At 40.4% G+C, this 18,064-nt stretch overlaps 1 protein-coding gene across 1 annotated transcript in view; it reads left to right on the forward strand.

Moving 5' to 3' along the window:
* Positions 1 to 18,064, forward strand: part of asap1b (ArfGAP with SH3 domain, ankyrin repeat and PH domain 1b) — a 57,562-nt gene that overhangs the window by 6,866 nt on the left and 32,632 nt on the right. The window contains exons 2-3 of the mRNA XM_054622571.1: positions 14,459 to 14,531; positions 16,791 to 16,936. Coding sequence (XP_054478546.1) covers positions 14,459 to 14,531; positions 16,791 to 16,936 — 219 coding nt within the window. The remainder of the gene's footprint in view (positions 1 to 14,458; positions 14,532 to 16,790; positions 16,937 to 18,064) is intronic.

An 18,064-nucleotide genomic window follows, 5' to 3' on the forward strand; every position in this document is an offset into this window, starting at 1 on the left:
GCACATCATCTGTAAGCTTGGAACCTAAATATTCATTTGAGATGAAGCTCAGGACTGTGTGTCAAGTTCTTCTAAATCAGGTCGAGGGACCCTTGTGAATACGGCCATGCCAGTTTTTAGACTACCTTCAGAGCCTTAATTAACATCTTACACCACAAGCTAGCATGACATGTTTGGTACCATAGTTTCACATGATTACTAGTCCCTTCATTCTACCTCTACAACTGAGCCTCCTACATCCTCTGAAAGGTAGTAAAGTCGGCCAAGGACGTCAGCCTCGGCCAGGAGAGGAGGAGGTTAAAACAGAAAAGAGGAGCTCATGCATATGATTTAGGAGATAGGCTGTGGCGGTTTTCCGAGGCTGCGATGAGTCGTATATGGGTTGGCAGAAATCTGTATCATGTTCCGTTTTCCCTGCCTGGCTCGTCACCGTTGGACGAATCCCCACGATGTTCATTCATTCATTTCTTTAATTCACCCACTCAGGAAACAGAGACAGAGAACCGAGCTTTCAATTAAAAATGCGGTGGCGGCTGCGTTTAAACTGAAGATTTCCTTTCTCCTATCTTCTTTCCTTCTTCTCCGTTCCCATCAAAGGATAGTGAAACATGGCTACCACAGTTTCCAAAAACCCAAGGCGGTGACGTCCTCACGTGTCTCGTTTTGTCTAAAATGCAAACCTATTCTGTTTACCTTCATATAAAACAAAGAAAGGCAGCAGAGAAGCTCAAACCGGGAACATTTTTGCATGTTTGCTTAAAAAAATTCCTAACAGATTATTTGACTACATTCATATTCTGTTGCTTGATTGTATCACGTTTCAGCTCTTAAAAACACCATTTGGAATCATACTGTTTCTTTTTTATGCACAGCCCACGATAGATAAAAATATGTCTGATACTCTCATAATTACAGTTAGCGTACAGTGGAAGCTAGAGGATGTTTCTAACTGCTAAATCACGGGTATACTATTTAAAATAATCCTAGAAACAAGCCGGAATTTATCAAAAAGACAGGAGAACATTTTTTTGACTCAAAATTGTGCAGGAAACACTTTCAACATGTTTGTAAGAAGGAAGAATACACAGGAGTTTTGTTGAGTAAACAATTAGAAAAGATCTACTGCAAGTTTATGATTCACAAAAGCGCTGTTTCTCCTTTTTCCACATGTTTATAGTGTTAATAGTTATAACTATAATATTACATTATAAATACTTATAATATAGTTAGTCTGTTATAGTAACCGATGCAGTATTTGTTAAATATCCTAGTTTCAAGTTTTTTGTCTGCAAAGCACCTGAGGGCGTCTCATAGACGTCACGCTGTCATGTGAGGTTTTAGCCCCGTCACATGTAACATCCAGTCCTCCAACAGGGAGCCAGTTGTAACAATATCTACACAGATAACAGATAATAGTGGCTTTTTTTCCCTCACATATTTGTTCATTGAGCCTTAGAGGATGAGTTGGCTCTTTATTTGACTGTTCTTAATCTGGAAACTACACGCAATTTTATTAAAGCTGGTATTTCTGTTGGAAGGAAAATCTTCTGTCACACACTTAATTTTAAACTGAATACATGTGTGTAACCATAGATGAATTTGTTCATTGATTAGTTTGTCCCCTTGGCTCCATATTTTGGACCTCTTTTAGACACTCACCACCAGAAACAAGGCAAAAACAAAGAATAATTCAAAAGGACGAGGCAGTTTTTTTATCATATTTGGCTTTACATAACAAAACCGAGTGCCGCCTATTTAAGACTCCATCCGCCAACATTTGCAACCGGGGAGCACAGCTGTGTCAGGTTCAATTATTAATGTAGTCATGGCCTTTTTTTATTTGTTATTCATCATTTATCCCCTGTGTCACCAAACCCAGTGAATCATATGGTGTGAGAGAATGGGAGCAGTTTTGGTCCCATGGCTCCGTTACTCACATGACATCTTGTTCCAGTTAAACTGCACTGAGAAGAAAAAAAAAAAAAGCAGTTAAAGTGGTCATTCACAAGATACGTTGTCAGTGCTCACTAAATGGTGAGATAACAGTGACGCCAGTGCTGTGACGGTTAATTTTCTTAGATTTCTGGTTGTTAGAATTTTGGACCCAATCATTTCCTAACCGTTCAATAAAGTAGTAAAACTGGCATATTTTTGTATGAAAAATGTTTCAGACTGTTGCTTTAAGTTCAGACCCAATAAGATAGGGCTTCAGTAGGGCTGTAAAACACAACTTATTCTTTGCCCTTAAGCGTTCTTTTTATCAATGGAGCTATTATACAGGGGGTCAAGTGATGCTTATTGACCACAAGAGTTGAAAGTGAGGGAAAGAGAAAAAGCAAAAGAGTGAAAAGACCACGAAGGAAGTCAAAATGGCAGAACTTTTGGAGAAGTTTTATGAGAATTTAAACTTATAAACTGCTTTGCTTGGCTGCTTCTTTGTGATAGCAAATAATTAGCGGAAAATGCAATAATGCAGGCTAAATGGCTTTATTTAGCTTGTTAGCTTAGCCCCTGAACCACATGATTGTTTGAAAAGTGGAAAATATTGTTTTTTCAACATGGCTATCCCTTATACCAGGCCTCTAGTTACATCACATACATGTAAATTAATCCTAAATTAGCTAAAAATGTATGTGTTACTTTTTGTTATCTGAAACCACATACAAACAGTTTTATACTGATTTGATAGTTACTTGAATAAAAGAGCATCTAAGGGGGGCCGAATGTTCCTTTAAATCTCTCTCTATAAATACTAACAAACCTCTTAGCCATTTTCTAATTTGTTCTCTCCCCCGCAGCAGGAGGTGAGACTCTGTTGTGTTGCTTTGTTTGTCGGCTTGTTTGCCGTCTGTGGCTGAAATCTGATAATCGGTCTGCGGGCCACAGCTGTTGGCCTACCTTCCTGCCACAGCTGCACTGCGTATATCATCAAGGGGCTATTAGCCGGCAGCGGATTAGCCCCCCGGTCCAGACTCTGCCCCGGCACTCTGATCCCCCTGCTCTACCCCAGATTCAGGCGAGGAAGAGGGGAGTGTTCACATCTGTCTGCAGACTTTCCTCACACAGATATCGATGGTGTTACAGTCTTCCTCCATCGACAGCCATTTTAATCTCTGATGGAGAATATCAGTGTAGCATCAAGGCAGCTACCAAGGGTGTTGCATTTACATGACTATGAAAATTATAGTCTCATACAAATATGTTGGCTTTTAAAAGAAGATTAGTGACTTGGCTTGCAATTATGGATTATTTCCATAATTAAGTATTATTTGATTATTCTGTTAAGCAGGTCAGGTGTCATTTAAAATAAACAATTATTACTTTCCTCATACAAATCAGCAAAACTGGTATTCTGCAGGTAGATATTGATCCTTGTAGGTATCAATTTTATTAGCCATTCTAGCAGTGTAGCTACAAAGTAGAGATGCCAATTCCGGGCGGTCTGTTGGATGGGCCATCCACCTCTTTGATTCAAACAGAAATATCTAAAAAAAACATGATATTGTTTGTTTTTACATTCATGGTTCCCAGAGGATGACTTTTGTGATACAATGTCTCTTCCATTAGCACCACCAGAAGGTCGACATTTTGGGGTTTTGAATTAAAAATGTAGGGTGTAGGATGTACTTCCATGACATTTGGTACAGACTTTCCTGTCCCCACACAGGATGAACTGTTATACCTGCTAAACATCAGCATGTTAGCATTGTCATTGTGAGCATGTTAGCATGCTGATGTTAGCATTTAGCTCAAAGCACAGCTGTGCCTCACCGAGCTGCTAGCATGGCTATAGAGCTCTGTGTTAGTGACCCTCATCTATCTTCACTGTAGTTTATAGGAAATATTGTGTTAAAGAACCATCGCTTTATGTTCAAATACTTCCACTTTATAAATGCCAATAAAACAAAGTGAAAAATATGATATTTGCGTTTTAAATGTCTTCCAGTTGTGACACAAAGAGTGTTTTATAGTGCAGGTTGAAGAGATTCTAACACGGGAGACATAACTACTTGTTTGGTTTCTTTCTGTAGTTCAGCTGCATCTTCACAGCAACACCCACAAATCCTCCTCTTCCTCCTCTGTTCATCATTAGCAGCTCCTTGTTTTTTTCCTCTTCTCTGATTGTTGGCCTCACCGACTGCCCTGCAGAACCAGGAGACAGCGTTGTCCTGTGACGACTGACTGTCTTGTTGTGGCCTGAGGGGTAAACAGTGCATCTCTGTTTGTGAGCTTTGATGGGGTTTGGCCCTGGACTGTGTCTGTCTGTCTGTATTTGTGTGTGTGTGTGTGTGTGTGTGTGTGTGTGTGCGTGTGTGTGTGTGTGTGCGTGTGCGCGTGCCGCAGCTAAACAACTGATACATCCTTTCAATGTTGTATTTGAATACTACCTTTCCCAGAACAGCCAAATGCATTCAAGCCTGAAAGGAAAGGTATTGACAGTCCTTCAACACAACTTGTTTACATCTTTTCACTAATGCCATTAAATGTAAGTGAGAAAAGCGTTACATCACTTTCTTTTCCACATCATGACAGCATCCATCAAAGCTCCTCACTACTCTCTGAAAGCAGTCAGATGGGGAAATCCAAGTGGAAATGTAGCATAAATATCGGTTATAGCTTCTCCTGGACGTCACAGTAAAGGATTATTTCAGTTCCTCTGCATGTCCAGTTGCTCCAAATATCTGAACATCCAAATGGCCTTTGGGAGTGGATACACCTGTGGTTTTGGATTTAGCTGGTCTTTCACCCGGCGGAGTCCCATAAAGTGTGAAACTCGAGACCAGTCTGCATAAAAAAACTTCAAGGAATGCTGTAAAGCGCTCTGCAGAGTCTGTGACTTTGGCCAAGGACTCATGACCGAGCGGTTGTGCAGGAATGTTACTCAGAGGCTAAAAAATAATGTTACTTCTGATTGTGCGTTTTTTATCAAGGGAGCACATTCCATGGCGGCATGCCCTAAACAACGGAGGCGGCTGGTTTGTAGGAAGCGGAGCTGGCCGAGCTTATCAGCTGATCAATGATGATTTTAAGATTAGAGATAAAAGCTTGGAGTAGTTTATGTAAGGTTTTCTTTGATCATCATACACGGCGCTGGTTTGTTAGTTTGGGCCTTTTGCCAGCTCTTTAAGTGAAGTTTCGTAGTGCTGTGTAATAATGATCAATACTCAAACACTCAAAGTATTTACTGTAAATGTTGTTGATTTAATGAGCCAGATATTCTCTCATTGTTTCTCATGTGTTACTGATTAACAGTATGACACTCTCACAAATCTCACAAAAAGGTCCACTTAGTAGTTTAAAGCAGCAAAAAATTATAATATTTATCATGATTGATGCCTACATTATTTTCTCAATTAATCGAATAATCGTTTGGTCTATAGATTGTCAAAAAAATGTGAAATCCCAAGTTTTCATGTTTAAATGTCCTGTTTTGCCCGATCAAATATCCCTAACCCCAAGATATTGAGTTAAATAAAATATAATACAAAAAAAAAGCTATTCACAGCTGAGAAACTAACACAATCCTTGGTTGCAGCCGTATTTGTCATTATGAGGACTACGTTTTTAATCAAAACCATAATCAATAGATTTATTAGTCATAGTTCCTCCATCCCTGACCAGAAAGTGTGAGTTTTGAGTTTCATATTTTTCAGAAACCAAACAACCTCTTTGCTCTGCAGCTGTTTGTTTTATCAAACACTATAAGAAAGAGGAGGCTAGCTTTCATTTTTTTAAATCATCAGCTTTGAGTTCCTGCCACTATTCTCCCGTTGAAGGCTGTCAATAGCAGCTGCTCCACCCACGAATAATGACTTCCTACACAACACAATACAGATAAAGGTATGCTGCTTATTTGATGTTAGGTGAATGCAGCCGTGTGTGGGCGACACTGTGAAAACATGCACAGAGCTCGAGAAAAAGTGGTGGGCTTGAGATAGAGAGCGAGCGTCGCAGGGGAAGCCGCCAAATGAAGTGTGAATGCAACACTGCTGCATGCTTGGCTTGGCATGCAGCAGTCAGTTCCTACGAGATCTGCTGCAGAGAACCGGTGTCCTCACAGCTCTACGTTCTGGCTTCATCCAACTATGAGGCCTCCATGAACTCACCACAAGAAGCTCACAGCTGAGCAGCTCATTTCTCTCTGTGAGCGTGTAGAGCCGGATGTTAATAGCAGGACTAATAGCAGCAATACATAATGGAATAATCTCTGACTTACACTGACTTCTCTTAGTGGCCAATAACATCAGCAGCTCAATATTTGTGTGATAGATACAAGTGAATGAGAGCAGATATCCGTCATAAGACTCACTTTAGTCATCACAGTAGATGTTCTATTATTCAGCCTGATTCTTTGTCGAAAATAACATTATTATCACATAGCAACCCAGTGGAGAGCAGGGACTGTTTCATTTCATTGTGGTTTGGACTTCCTTGTGCAACATTCAAGTGCTAATGGGAGGTTACTACAAATGGGAATTGAGAATTGGCAGAAAAGGCAGTGCCTCGACGAGCTGCGCTTCTGGATAATGTAACAAAGAAGGATGAGCATAATGTGCAAAATATGCTTCGATCATGATAAAATGAGGATTAGTCATATTGTAAAATCAGAGAATTGGTTCTCGGGGTAATATTGCACCGGGGATCTGATATAATGGGCCCAGGCAGTGCTATTTTAAAACCTGTGAAGATCAAGCACTGAATGTGAAAGCAAGCAATGAGTGTAATATCTGATTACAGATGTTTAGCAAAGTTTATATGATGTGCTATAATTTGGTTATCAAATTATTTTTAGCTTTGTGGTAGCTTTTGGTACGTCGGTCTGTCGACTACTTTGGTCTAGACTGAAATATCTTTACCAACTCCACTATTGGATGAATTCCATGAAGTTTGGTTCAGACATTCATGGTCCCATCAGGATGTATTGTAATTCTTATCAAAAGACTTAGTGAGTTTGTCAGTTCCTTGTCTTAAAAAGGTGCTCTTTGTCAGCCAAGCCTAGTCTTCCCATCAGAATGAAGTACTAATGATGTAATTTTCCTTCGAGAAAAACAAAAAAAACATACATTTGATTCATTGTCCACTATGATGATGATCACCTACATTATATTAGCAAGTTTTTTTTCTAGTTAGTGAATTTATTTACTAAAGACTACCCTGAAAAGTAGGAAACGTATCTTAAAAACACATATTATGCTGTGGAGATTGGTCAGCAGTAATGTGTACATATGTATGATGTGTAGTTTAGAGGCTGAGACATGTAAAATCACTGGTTTGACCCTTTTGAACTGCATTCTGTTTAGTCTTTCACTTGCAACACTGGTGTGTCATTAGTCTGGTCCTCCATCGTGGACCAGTAAAATAAATGTGAGTAGGTGGAGGGTGCTGTTAGAGATTTTGTGGCAAAACAAAAAGTATGCTTTGGATTCAGAGCATCAGCATGTGGCCAAGTGATTGCTGAATTATTGCTATTGATCGAGAACCCCCTGTAGAAATATTATGGTCTTTTTAAATGTTAGGAGGTAAAAATGTTGCCTTTTAAACCTCTTTCATCCATTCAGAAAAAGACCATTTCATATTGATCGAGGTTTGGGATCCTCATTAACTTCAAAGACCTGAAAAAGATGTAGTCTCACTTGATCCTTCTCGTTTTATTGGCCATTTCAGTGGCATTACATCGGCCATGTGGTCATCCTGATGCACCTCTTAACCAAAACCACTGGCAGTCTATCGCTCTCTTTCGATATCGTGTGTGTGTGTGTGTGTGATAAAATAGGCCATCTGACCTCAGCTGCTTTTGGAAATGTTACGTCCTCTGGTTTTTTTCCTATCCCACTTGGAGAGCTGAAGGCCTCTCCGGCTTCAGGCCCAGAGAAAGGGATGTGCATTTGTTTCCTGCCAACGAAAGCAGCTCCCCGCCCTTCCTGCTTGAGTCATGCCACATAGACTCAACAGACAGACGGACCGACGGACAGACAGACACAATGACCTGACAGGCAGACTGATCTCTTCTATGAATTCTTTATTCAGACAGAAGTAGAAGCAAGCTTTATCGCTGTAATTTACTCAAACATGTACACTTGTTTTTGTCATTTTTGGGGGGTTTTCTTTAAAGTAGATGTTGTGTAATTATTATTAATTATATTAAGGAAATGAGAATACTATTGAGATAAAGGAAGCAGAAATAAAACTAATGGTTGGTGTGGAGAACTAAAAAAAAGGGATGATCTGCTCGGTCACTTTCTCTCTCAAACAAAAGCCACAGAAGACGTTTTTTAGCCCCATGTCCTGTCTGTGGGGAAGGAAGTCCTTTGATAATTGTGCTCTTTCCTGTTTTCTTCTTTGCTGGGTGAAGAGTTAAAGCTGCCACAGTGGCAGAGTGGAAGTCTTAGTGTGCTACTGACAAACAAAGAGCAGGCCAGTTAGTCAGAGCTGCCTCCCACAATCTCCACAGGGAGGAATGTTGAGCCGACGCGTGAGACGGACTGGACCACGTCTCCTTGGTAACCGCACAGCCGCGATGCCAAATGTTTAGGTTGAGGAAAAGAGCGAGGTTCAAGGAGCTGGGAAGGATGAGTTCAGGGAGGAAATGAGGAAGACGACTAACGTGCCATGAAAGTGACAGAGCAGGAATCTCAAGAGTTGATGAGTGGATCAAGAAAAAAAGCATTCCCAGACAGCCAGAAAGCGGGTTCATTTTTTTAATTCCTCAGCTGTCAGCGGCGAGCAGTTGGTGTCATTAGACCGGGTAGCTGCCGAATCCTGGACAGGACACCAACGAGCCTGGACGCTTCCTGCTTCCTGTCAAAGGACGGCTGCAGGGGAAGTGGCAGGGCTGCTGAGCGAGGATAAGACCTCGGGCAGGAAGCGTGAAGCGGAGACAGCCTCCAGTCAGTCATGCCCAGTCACTTACACATCACATTTCCCCCCGAAGGTTTTGACCTCCTGGACACGAATGAGTGTTTGTGTGGTTGTTTGGGAACCAGGAAGTCCGCCCCATTAACCCTTTTAGTCACACATGGGTCCCGCTTTAAGGGGTTATTTCTGTTTAAACAATTTAATAATAAAATAATGGCTGAAACAAACTTTTTTCTATTTATTTAGTTTTTAAATAGTCAGAAACTAGTAAAACATGCCTTAACAGATTCCCAAAGTCCAAGTTGACATCTTCATATGTCTTATTTTGTCTGACCAAAACATGGAGAGAATCAATTTACAATAATATGAGAACTGAGAACAGCAACAAATCCTTACAAACATCCTACACCAATGTAAAATCTCTATTTTAAGTCATATTTACCACCTTTCCGTTGCTATCTTGTGTTTAGGTTTCATAAAAAAGATTTTTTTCCCACTAACTGGTTTTCCTTCAGAGTTTGATTGCTACTGATTAAGTGGTTTGTGTGGCTGCAGACTGCTCTTCAAGCTGCTGAGCCACAATTGATCAAAACTCGATTCAATTTCTCACTCAGAATGAAACTCAGAGAAACCTCTGGCAACAAGCTAGAGGTTGATGATAACACAATAATTTAAAGCGGTGCGCCTTCGCCCCGCATTTCCTCCGAGACCGGCTCTAGCTCGGCTTGGAAAGGCCCGGGATAGTCAAGACAATAGCTGCAAAGAGTGCATGGCCCAAGAACTGTGTTTATGTGTCCAGTACGTGATAACAAGTGCAGTGCATTTTTATTTTAGGTTTCAACCCTATTGACGCCACTATCTATACTCAAAACAAGACTCAAAACTCTCAAATACTAAAAATTCAGCTCATAATTGCCTTTTTTTTATTTCATAAATGAATATTTATATAAAACATTATGTTTGAACAGAATGAAATGCCAGAAATGCTTTTTTCTGCCTGTTGATTTTTAACATCAGACATTTTACAAACTTTCAAGGACATTTATTTCTGACCTCGGTGCTCACGCTGTCTTATAAAATCTGTTCTTGCTGGGGCCCCAATGCACCGCCACCGCCCTTCACCTCTGTAAAGCCGGCCCTTGACCTCTTTGGCTCCGTCTCTGACAGACTATCTACTTAAAAGCATTCTGACACCGACACGTTGACTTTCACAGCACAAATGGTTCTTCGAGATATATATTTCTCACTGGAATAACACAGTGTACTTTTATTATTTGCTTCTTTTTTCTCAGCGCCACTAAATAAATCGTCCACATGCATCACTTGCTGTTCGGGCGTAGAGACGAGCGACCGCAGATGTTTTGGCGTTGTCACACTTTCTAATCCCCCTGGGTTGAGTGGGAGCTTGCCATTGGTTTACTGGCAGATAAAAACAATCCTTTGACTATATTCAATAGTTGTCGGCCTTTTGCGAGAGCAGAGTTGGGATGCATTCTTGCCTGTTGCCAAGGGTTTGCAAAGAATGTGTGCCAAGACATCGCTTATACATTGATTTATTTTCCCCTCTGAAAAACTGAGAGATAACAGCTTTCTTCAAGTTACATTCCTCACATTTAACACTGCAATAGTGCTGGCCAATGTGCAGATATTTATTGTTTATCTTCTCAAAAAATTTGCTGAGGTTTTGGATGAATGTTCCCAGTCTTGTTATCTCAAACAAACAGTATAAAGCATTCACAAAATCAGATTTTGACACAGTAACGCATGGATGAATGGGCACACAGAAATCCAAACAGGGCAAGAAAGTGAATCTGTGAGAGCTTGTTAATGTTACAGCTGAGCATTTAATTACGAACACAGACTGAGTGGATTATGGGTGACCCTTGGGTGGCGGTGCCAGCTGCTCTCAACATGAGCACCACAAAAGTCAGCCTGCCCTCTCAGCCCTCAGTTTCGTGCTCTTCATCCTAATCAGCACACGGCACTACACCATCTGAATAATCACAGATTTACTTTGGAGACGTTTAAGTGCACACTGACTCGAGTTGAGCGACGAGGGCGGGGTTTCATGTGTTGAGAGGGGGGGAACGACTACGCAGCTTGTTAGTTAATGTGTCCGCTGTAACAGGGATCTAATGGGTGACTTTTGTGGTATAACACAACAAGTCTAATCATTAAGATGGAGTGTGCTTGGAGTCACTGTCATAAGAAAATGAATGTTGTGGCAACAAAGTCTGCTGATGGAGGGGGGGCCGTGTCGGAACCACGCATGCTGACTACGGGGGTTCCACAAGGTTCAGTTCTGGGCCCCCTTCTCTTCTCGCTCTACACAACATCTCTGGGTTCTGTTATTCGCTCGCATGACTTCTCTTACCATTGTTATGCCGATGACACCCAGCTGGTCTTGTCATTTCCTCCCAGTGACACCCAAGTGGAGGCACGCATTGCTGCATGCTTGGCTGACATCTCGAAGTGGATGGTGACACACCACCTGAAGCTCAACCTGGACAAAACCGAGCTACTGTTCCTCCCGGGGAAGGGTTGCCCGCACCGAGACCTGTCCATCACCATTGATGATCGTATTAGTTGTTGCACTTATTGTATTCGTATCAGTTCGCTGCACTTATTGTATTCGTATTCGTTTATTGCACTTATCCTATTCGTATTAGTTTGTAGCACTTATTGTATTCGTATTAGTCTCTTGCAATTATTGTTTTCGTAGTAATTTGCTTCTGCACTATACTTTTGCTCTGGTTTATGCTTTTAGATGCTTGTTTAAGAAAGGAGATGCACTTATGACTTCTGGTGACGAGTAGTTCTCTTGAATACCTATGTTGAATACACTTCCTGTAAGTCGCTTTGGATAAAAGCGTCTGCTAAATGACTGTAATGTAATCATTTTCTTTATTAAATGATTCATTGTTTAGTCACATAAACCCAGAGCCAATGGTGGCGTCTTCGAATGTTAAAAGATATTAACTCTACAATAACAAAAAAAACCTCATAAAATGGCCTCTTAGGATAAGTCAAAGTGCTTCTCTTAGGATAGGCAGCTCATTTATGTTTTCAGAGAACAGGGGTCGCTTGATTAGTAACCTCAAGTTTTGCGCTTTTTTATCATTTCAGCATGTTTACATACCATTTGAAGATTTTCATTATAGTAATTATAAAGATAATGTCATATACAGAGACAATACTGGTCAAGATAATGTTACTATAAACTTTTTCATATCGGCGAGTCTGTGTGGGCCCCTGTTGAGCCAAACAGACACAGGGTTAAATAATGAGGCAGTGTGGGAAGTCAATGGGCAGCGGCGTCTGTTCCCATGTGCTGTTGGGGGATCAAAGGGCTCGGCCCCCGGCAGAAAGGGCCCTGCGGCGGCAAACTACTGCTGCCATAATTGGGGAAGAGCCATGTAAAACCGTCCGGGGGAGGCCGAGGACGGCTTAATTATGTTGTGAAATTTAATTAGCCCTCTGTTTTGTGTGTGCTTCTGCTCTTAACCGCCTGACCTTGATGTAACGGTGTTTTTGCTGGTGTTTATCATCTATTACGAGGCAGAGTTATGGTTCCATTCCCTCTGGTTAAGAGGAACGGGATGTGAAATGATTGTACTGTCCGAATAAATTAGGGTGAAAAACGCCAATAATGGCTCCAGACGGGATAATTCAGGTGCATGTTTGTGCTTGTTTGAAATTAAATTATAATAGTTGTCACACAGACCGTCGTAGTATGATTCTTTTTCATATTGTTGCTGAGAAAAGTGTCCAGGTCTCACAGCAAGAATAAATGCTCGACCTCAATCTTGCTGCATTCTCCATTTGTGAAGCAGGTCAGGAGGGTCCTGTTGCATTTAACTCCCATATTCCCCCAACAAATAAACATCTTTCTTTTCATTTCATTAAACTGTGATTACACATTGTGATCAGGGAAATACCAAGAGCAAATAACTGCTAGAAACTTAATCAAAGAGAAGGTGCTGTTTGAATACTCAAGGGTTGTATCACTAGATTTAACATATATGTTGTTGGACAGATATGAAGCTGGTCAAATTAAATACAGTTTTGAATTAATAACAGCTCGATGTGCATGTCAGTATGGATGCAGAATGTCTTAAAATATTAGAAGAAGACATTTCATTAACAATTATTTCTTATTTGAGTAATTCGGATGATCAAACAAATGCAAGTTCACCAGATTATCTGATAATGAAGCACACTCTTTGGGCTCTAACGAGGTTAAACAATCACTAAACATGTACCCAATTCACTGTCAGACACAGTCCCTTATTTTATCTCCACTAACGCACTACATTTATAATATGAACATATATAAGAGTAGAGTCACTCCAAAAAGGTTAGAGGTGTTATTGCACTTTTAAACCAGTGTTCAGAGAAGGTTGATATCTGCTGATGGCAAGTTGTTCTCTATTATCCCAATATCATCATGATATTTATTTCAAAGTTTTTGGAATAAAAAAAGGCAACAGTACCAGAATAAAATGAACCTTAAATAAAAAATTCCAAGGCTATTAAATTGAAAAGAAGTGTGCAATAAAGAGAGATTTAGAGAGTATGCTATACCGATGAGGTAATGGGGGGGAAAGGTGCTGTAATGAAAATGAAAGGCAACCAGTTGTTTGAAGAAGATTATTATAAGACAGGCTGATAAAGAAAAGACAAGGCTATAAAACACAAAAGGCTTTTAATAATGTCTCCTTTGGATGAAATGTACTTCAGGTGTTTTAGGTTTCAGGCCACAAATCAAACTAAGCAGCATGAAATATGTGTTTGAATGTGTTGTAACATCAGATGTCGTTGATATTTTCTCGAGCTCAGCAATAATAAGAGAGCACATTATGAGTTTTTCTTATAGGCGTATGATGTTTATGATGATAAATTTCCCTCTTGTGAAGCTGTTTTTTTTTGGGGGGTGACGAGTAAATCAGTTCAAGGGTCACACAAGCATGGCTATGTCTTAAATGGCTTTGCAGGCTTTTTTCTCTAAATACAGATATGCATCATCGTTAAATGAGTAACCACTTATGATCTATGGCGTCTATGAAGTGTTGTTCTGTTTGTATTGGTCGCCATTTTAACTCCCTGGTGCTTTGGATGCTGAACTCATGAGCATTAATCTCTAAAACTTTAGCAAGGAAGTGAGACAGATAGCTCCCAGTAACAATAGGTCAGTGGTAATGTTTATTTTTCTAGCATTTAAATGTTTCATTGTGATTAATTATAGTAATTAATAGCCTGGCTGATATAAAATTGGATATCCTTCCTATTTATTTTTGCCTATTAGAGAGGACAAAAGGCTTTGCTCCGACAGCCGGCAGTGAAATAATGATTTATGCCACATTCAGGTCAAGCACTGTATTGTGAGCACTCTGTCTACATTAGCTTTATGGAGTATGCATGCTTTGAATTACTGAGCAAATATTATTGTCCTTATGCCCCTTAATTCTTCAAGTTTGCTGTCACGTTAAATCAAAATGATCTCAACTGTCGTTTGATGTGAATGTTTCCACTATGTCTTAAAAAAGAGAAAGCGATTCAGAGGTTTTAAAAAGCGTCCTCCTCCCCTTTCTTCTGTTCTCAGGCGTTGGATCAGGACCGAACCTCCTTGCAGAAAGTGAAGAAATCAGTGAAGGCCATCTACAGTTCAGGACAAGGTGAGACTGTCTGTTTCTAAATGTATCAGCACTGAATGTGCTTAAGCTGATTGGTGGGTTTGTGCTCACAACTCTTTCAAAAAAGAAAACCCACAGGAGACCCCAGGGTTTCTTAAATATCTTCAATAAAAAATGAGGATTGCAGGTTTTTTTAGTTTGGAACCTTGCCTTTTGTGGGACAGATGGTGTTTCGTGTGTATTTTCAGGCTGTCCCTGAAACCAACACCTGAGTTTGTTTTGTCTCGTTGCTGTGACATGGATCCTCAGTAATTTTCCACTGAATACTTTTAGAGAGCAGCCTCCTCCCTGTAAATTGACAGTTTCGGATCCCACGAAAAAAGTTTGTTTGTTCTCCACAGAAAAGGCGGTTTACCTTACTCCCATTTCCACTCTTTGGATGAGAAACTCATGAAAACAACTGTAACAACTCTTTAGTCTAGTGTCTTATACTTTATACAATAGTTAGTTACTTTGGTTTGATGTAGTTACAGTGAGAGGAATACTGTATGTGATCTTAAAATAGAAATGAGAGTGGGACGTTTGTATTTCTTGCAAATATAATGAATAGTTAGATTCACGGAGGTAGACAGGATTTTAGAAACACAGCAGCTCGAAAGTTATAAGTCATGGTTGAATTTAAAGAACAGCAATCACTCTACTCTACTTCCCTCTACTGCTAGCCTCTTTGTTAGAAATATAACAGAAGAGCAACTGGTGTATCAGTTATCAGTGCAGCCAAACAAACTTGTCGATGTAATAAAGGAGTCAGTCAATAAATGACCTTTTCGTCTCATGTTTGAGCTACTGTGATTTGATATCATGGCGCACTCGAAACAGCAGCAGCAGCAGGAAATGTTGGGTTTGTATCAGCAGTAAATCAATAAAGCTCTGATATTAGTATATGGATATTATGTGGATATTATGTGATAGGTAAATGATATTATGTGGATATTATGTGATAGGTAAATGGTGAGGCTGTTAACAATGAGATAAAACTACAAACAGTAATGCTAGATGACATTTTGCATCATTGCTTTCTCTTTATAAGAAAGTAAAAAAAATGAATTAAAAGACTTGCAGAAAAAAATGCTGACCATAAACTGAACCCTTCTTCAATAAAATAAAAAAATTGGTGGCCTAGATAATACCTACAATGTGAAGGACTTTTTGGATCGTATAATGCAAACAAAAAAAAATACAAGAAAAAAATACATGAAAAGATAGAAAATACAAAGACGTAAAATACTAAAAAAAATTACAGAGCGCACAACCGCCTTCTCCTAAATGGTAACTTCAGCCCTGTTTGGATTTAATTTGAGTTTCCAGTCTGACAAATGTTCTAAATGGCTGCTGCAGCTCCACATGCTCCTTGTCTCACCTGACCACCCTCTCAGGACTTCACCTCACATTTGGCAACAGTCTGAACATCACTCCTCCTACATCTCTCACTTAACGACGAGGACAGATGGACGCTGCTGTTTGAAACTCTGCAGGAGCCCTCAGTCAAAGTCCTGGGGAACCTCCACATCTTGTTCTGCTGACACGTGCCGCGCATAAATCTGATTTATTATAGTCAAAATGTGTTTAAACAAAGTTTCTCTGGAGCAGCTCTGATCAGAAATCACAGGCTAAGGTCACATGTGTCTGTTATTGTATTACTGCACTGATGAAAGACGAACTTTCCATTGTGGGGTCTGTTGACTGTTTCCGCCACATCTGTGTTATTATGAACATAACTAAGAGATTAACAAGCCTGTTTGTTCAGGGTGTTTTTTGCTCCTTTGCTGTTTAGAACAAAGAATTGTGTATCTCTGAAGTATTTCCTTCACTTTTCTCATTGTCTTGTTGTAAAATACAACATTTGCAAGCATACATTTTGATATTTTTTGTAGAGTAACAAAGCTCAGTGTGAGCTGCATACAGTCGCCCTCACCAGTAAACTATATTTATGTGAAAATCCTCACTCAAAGGCAACTTTGTTAAAAAAATCTGATCAGAAAAAAAGTTAAAAAGATCACGAATCTGACTGGACATGTAATCCCAACCTTTGGTTCTTGAAAGTTTTCAATATTCAGGGCTTCGGACACATTTCCGTTGGTAATGCAAAGTTTGGAGGTTTTGATAATAAGCCAACCATTACCTTTATGACCGTTGCACCTGCACAAAGACCGCGGGCCTCCACACATGCTAATCATGCTAATCATCAGCCAGAGTAAACTGACCAGCGTTCGGCCTTTTTGTCCTCTGTTTCCAACGCAGACCACGTCCAGAATGAAGAGAACTATGCTCAGGCTCTGGACAAATTTGGCAGCAACTTCATCAGCCGCGACAACCCCGACCTGGGAACGGCTTTTGTCAAGTTCTCCTCCCTCACCAAGGAGCTGTCTGCCCTGCTGAAGAACCTGGTGAGTTCATCATCCCAGCCCTTCTAACATCATTAAAATGAAGCTCAGCATTTGTGTGGGCGCTTTCTTTCATGTGGGTGGGAGGAGTAAAAAGAGAGTGTATTTTTTCCTATCTTGACTTCTATAAGTGGTTTAGGATTTGGGTTTAAGGTTAAGATTAGGATTAGGGTTTAGGTTGGGTATGTAGTGGAGAAAGGTGAAGAGGTTATTGAGGAATGTAGCCAGTTAAATAAATGTAATGATTCATGGTTCAACAATCTCCACACTTTAAAAACTGTATCAAATTTGCTGACACCGCCAAACGCGTCATCACAGTCGGACAGTATAGCTGACTGCGGCTATATCTACCTCGGAGCTTTGTATTTTTTATTTTTTTTTCTCCGTCGAGGCTCTTATCTGCCTGCCGTGGATTTCCCCTGACGCTTCTGTTGAATAATGCGTCCTGTTTGAATCCTCTGTGAGTGATTGTTGTTGGAAGAAGAGCCCGTCCGTGCTCTCTCCCTCTCTTCCTGTGTGGCTGACAGCGAGATTAGACTCCATAAATACACTTGGCAGCACCAGGAACAACTGTGTGTGTGTGTGTGTGTGTGTGTGTGTGTGTGTGTGTGTGTGTCTGTGTCCATAAACCTTCCTAAATCACCCACCTGTTGGCGCTACCTGCATATTACAGAAACATGAAACTATCTCCATTCATTCCTCTCTATGTCTCTCATTCTTTGTCTCTTAACTCTTTTCTTTTTCCATTTTGAGTGTTTTATTGAGTTTGTTTAGACTTCAATAACTGCGCCCCGAGGGCTGCTGGTATGTGCGTGCACTAATAATGAGAATTGATGCCCGGTGCTTGTCCTAGATGTCCTACATGTGTTATCGGCTTTAATGTAAGGATTTTATAGACAAATTCAACCACGTTGTTTCCAGCTTTTCATTATCTTTTCCAGCCGGTTATTTCCTTTTTGAGAGTCGTTTACTAGAAGAGAACGTGGACGCTTCCAGGACGGGCTGTTAGAGCACACCGGCAGCCAGCCAGTACAGGATTGATTCTGACACTGGCCATATGCAAGACAGGCACTTAAGAAGCACATTACCGCCCATTAAGCGTAGTTTACTTCCTTGACCACTGCCGTGCGT

This window comes from Anoplopoma fimbria, chromosome 21 (genome assembly GCF_027596085.1).
Source record: "Anoplopoma fimbria isolate UVic2021 breed Golden Eagle Sablefish chromosome 21, Afim_UVic_2022, whole genome shotgun sequence".
In the NCBI taxonomy this organism is placed as follows: domain Eukaryota; kingdom Metazoa; phylum Chordata; class Actinopteri; order Perciformes; family Anoplopomatidae; genus Anoplopoma; species Anoplopoma fimbria.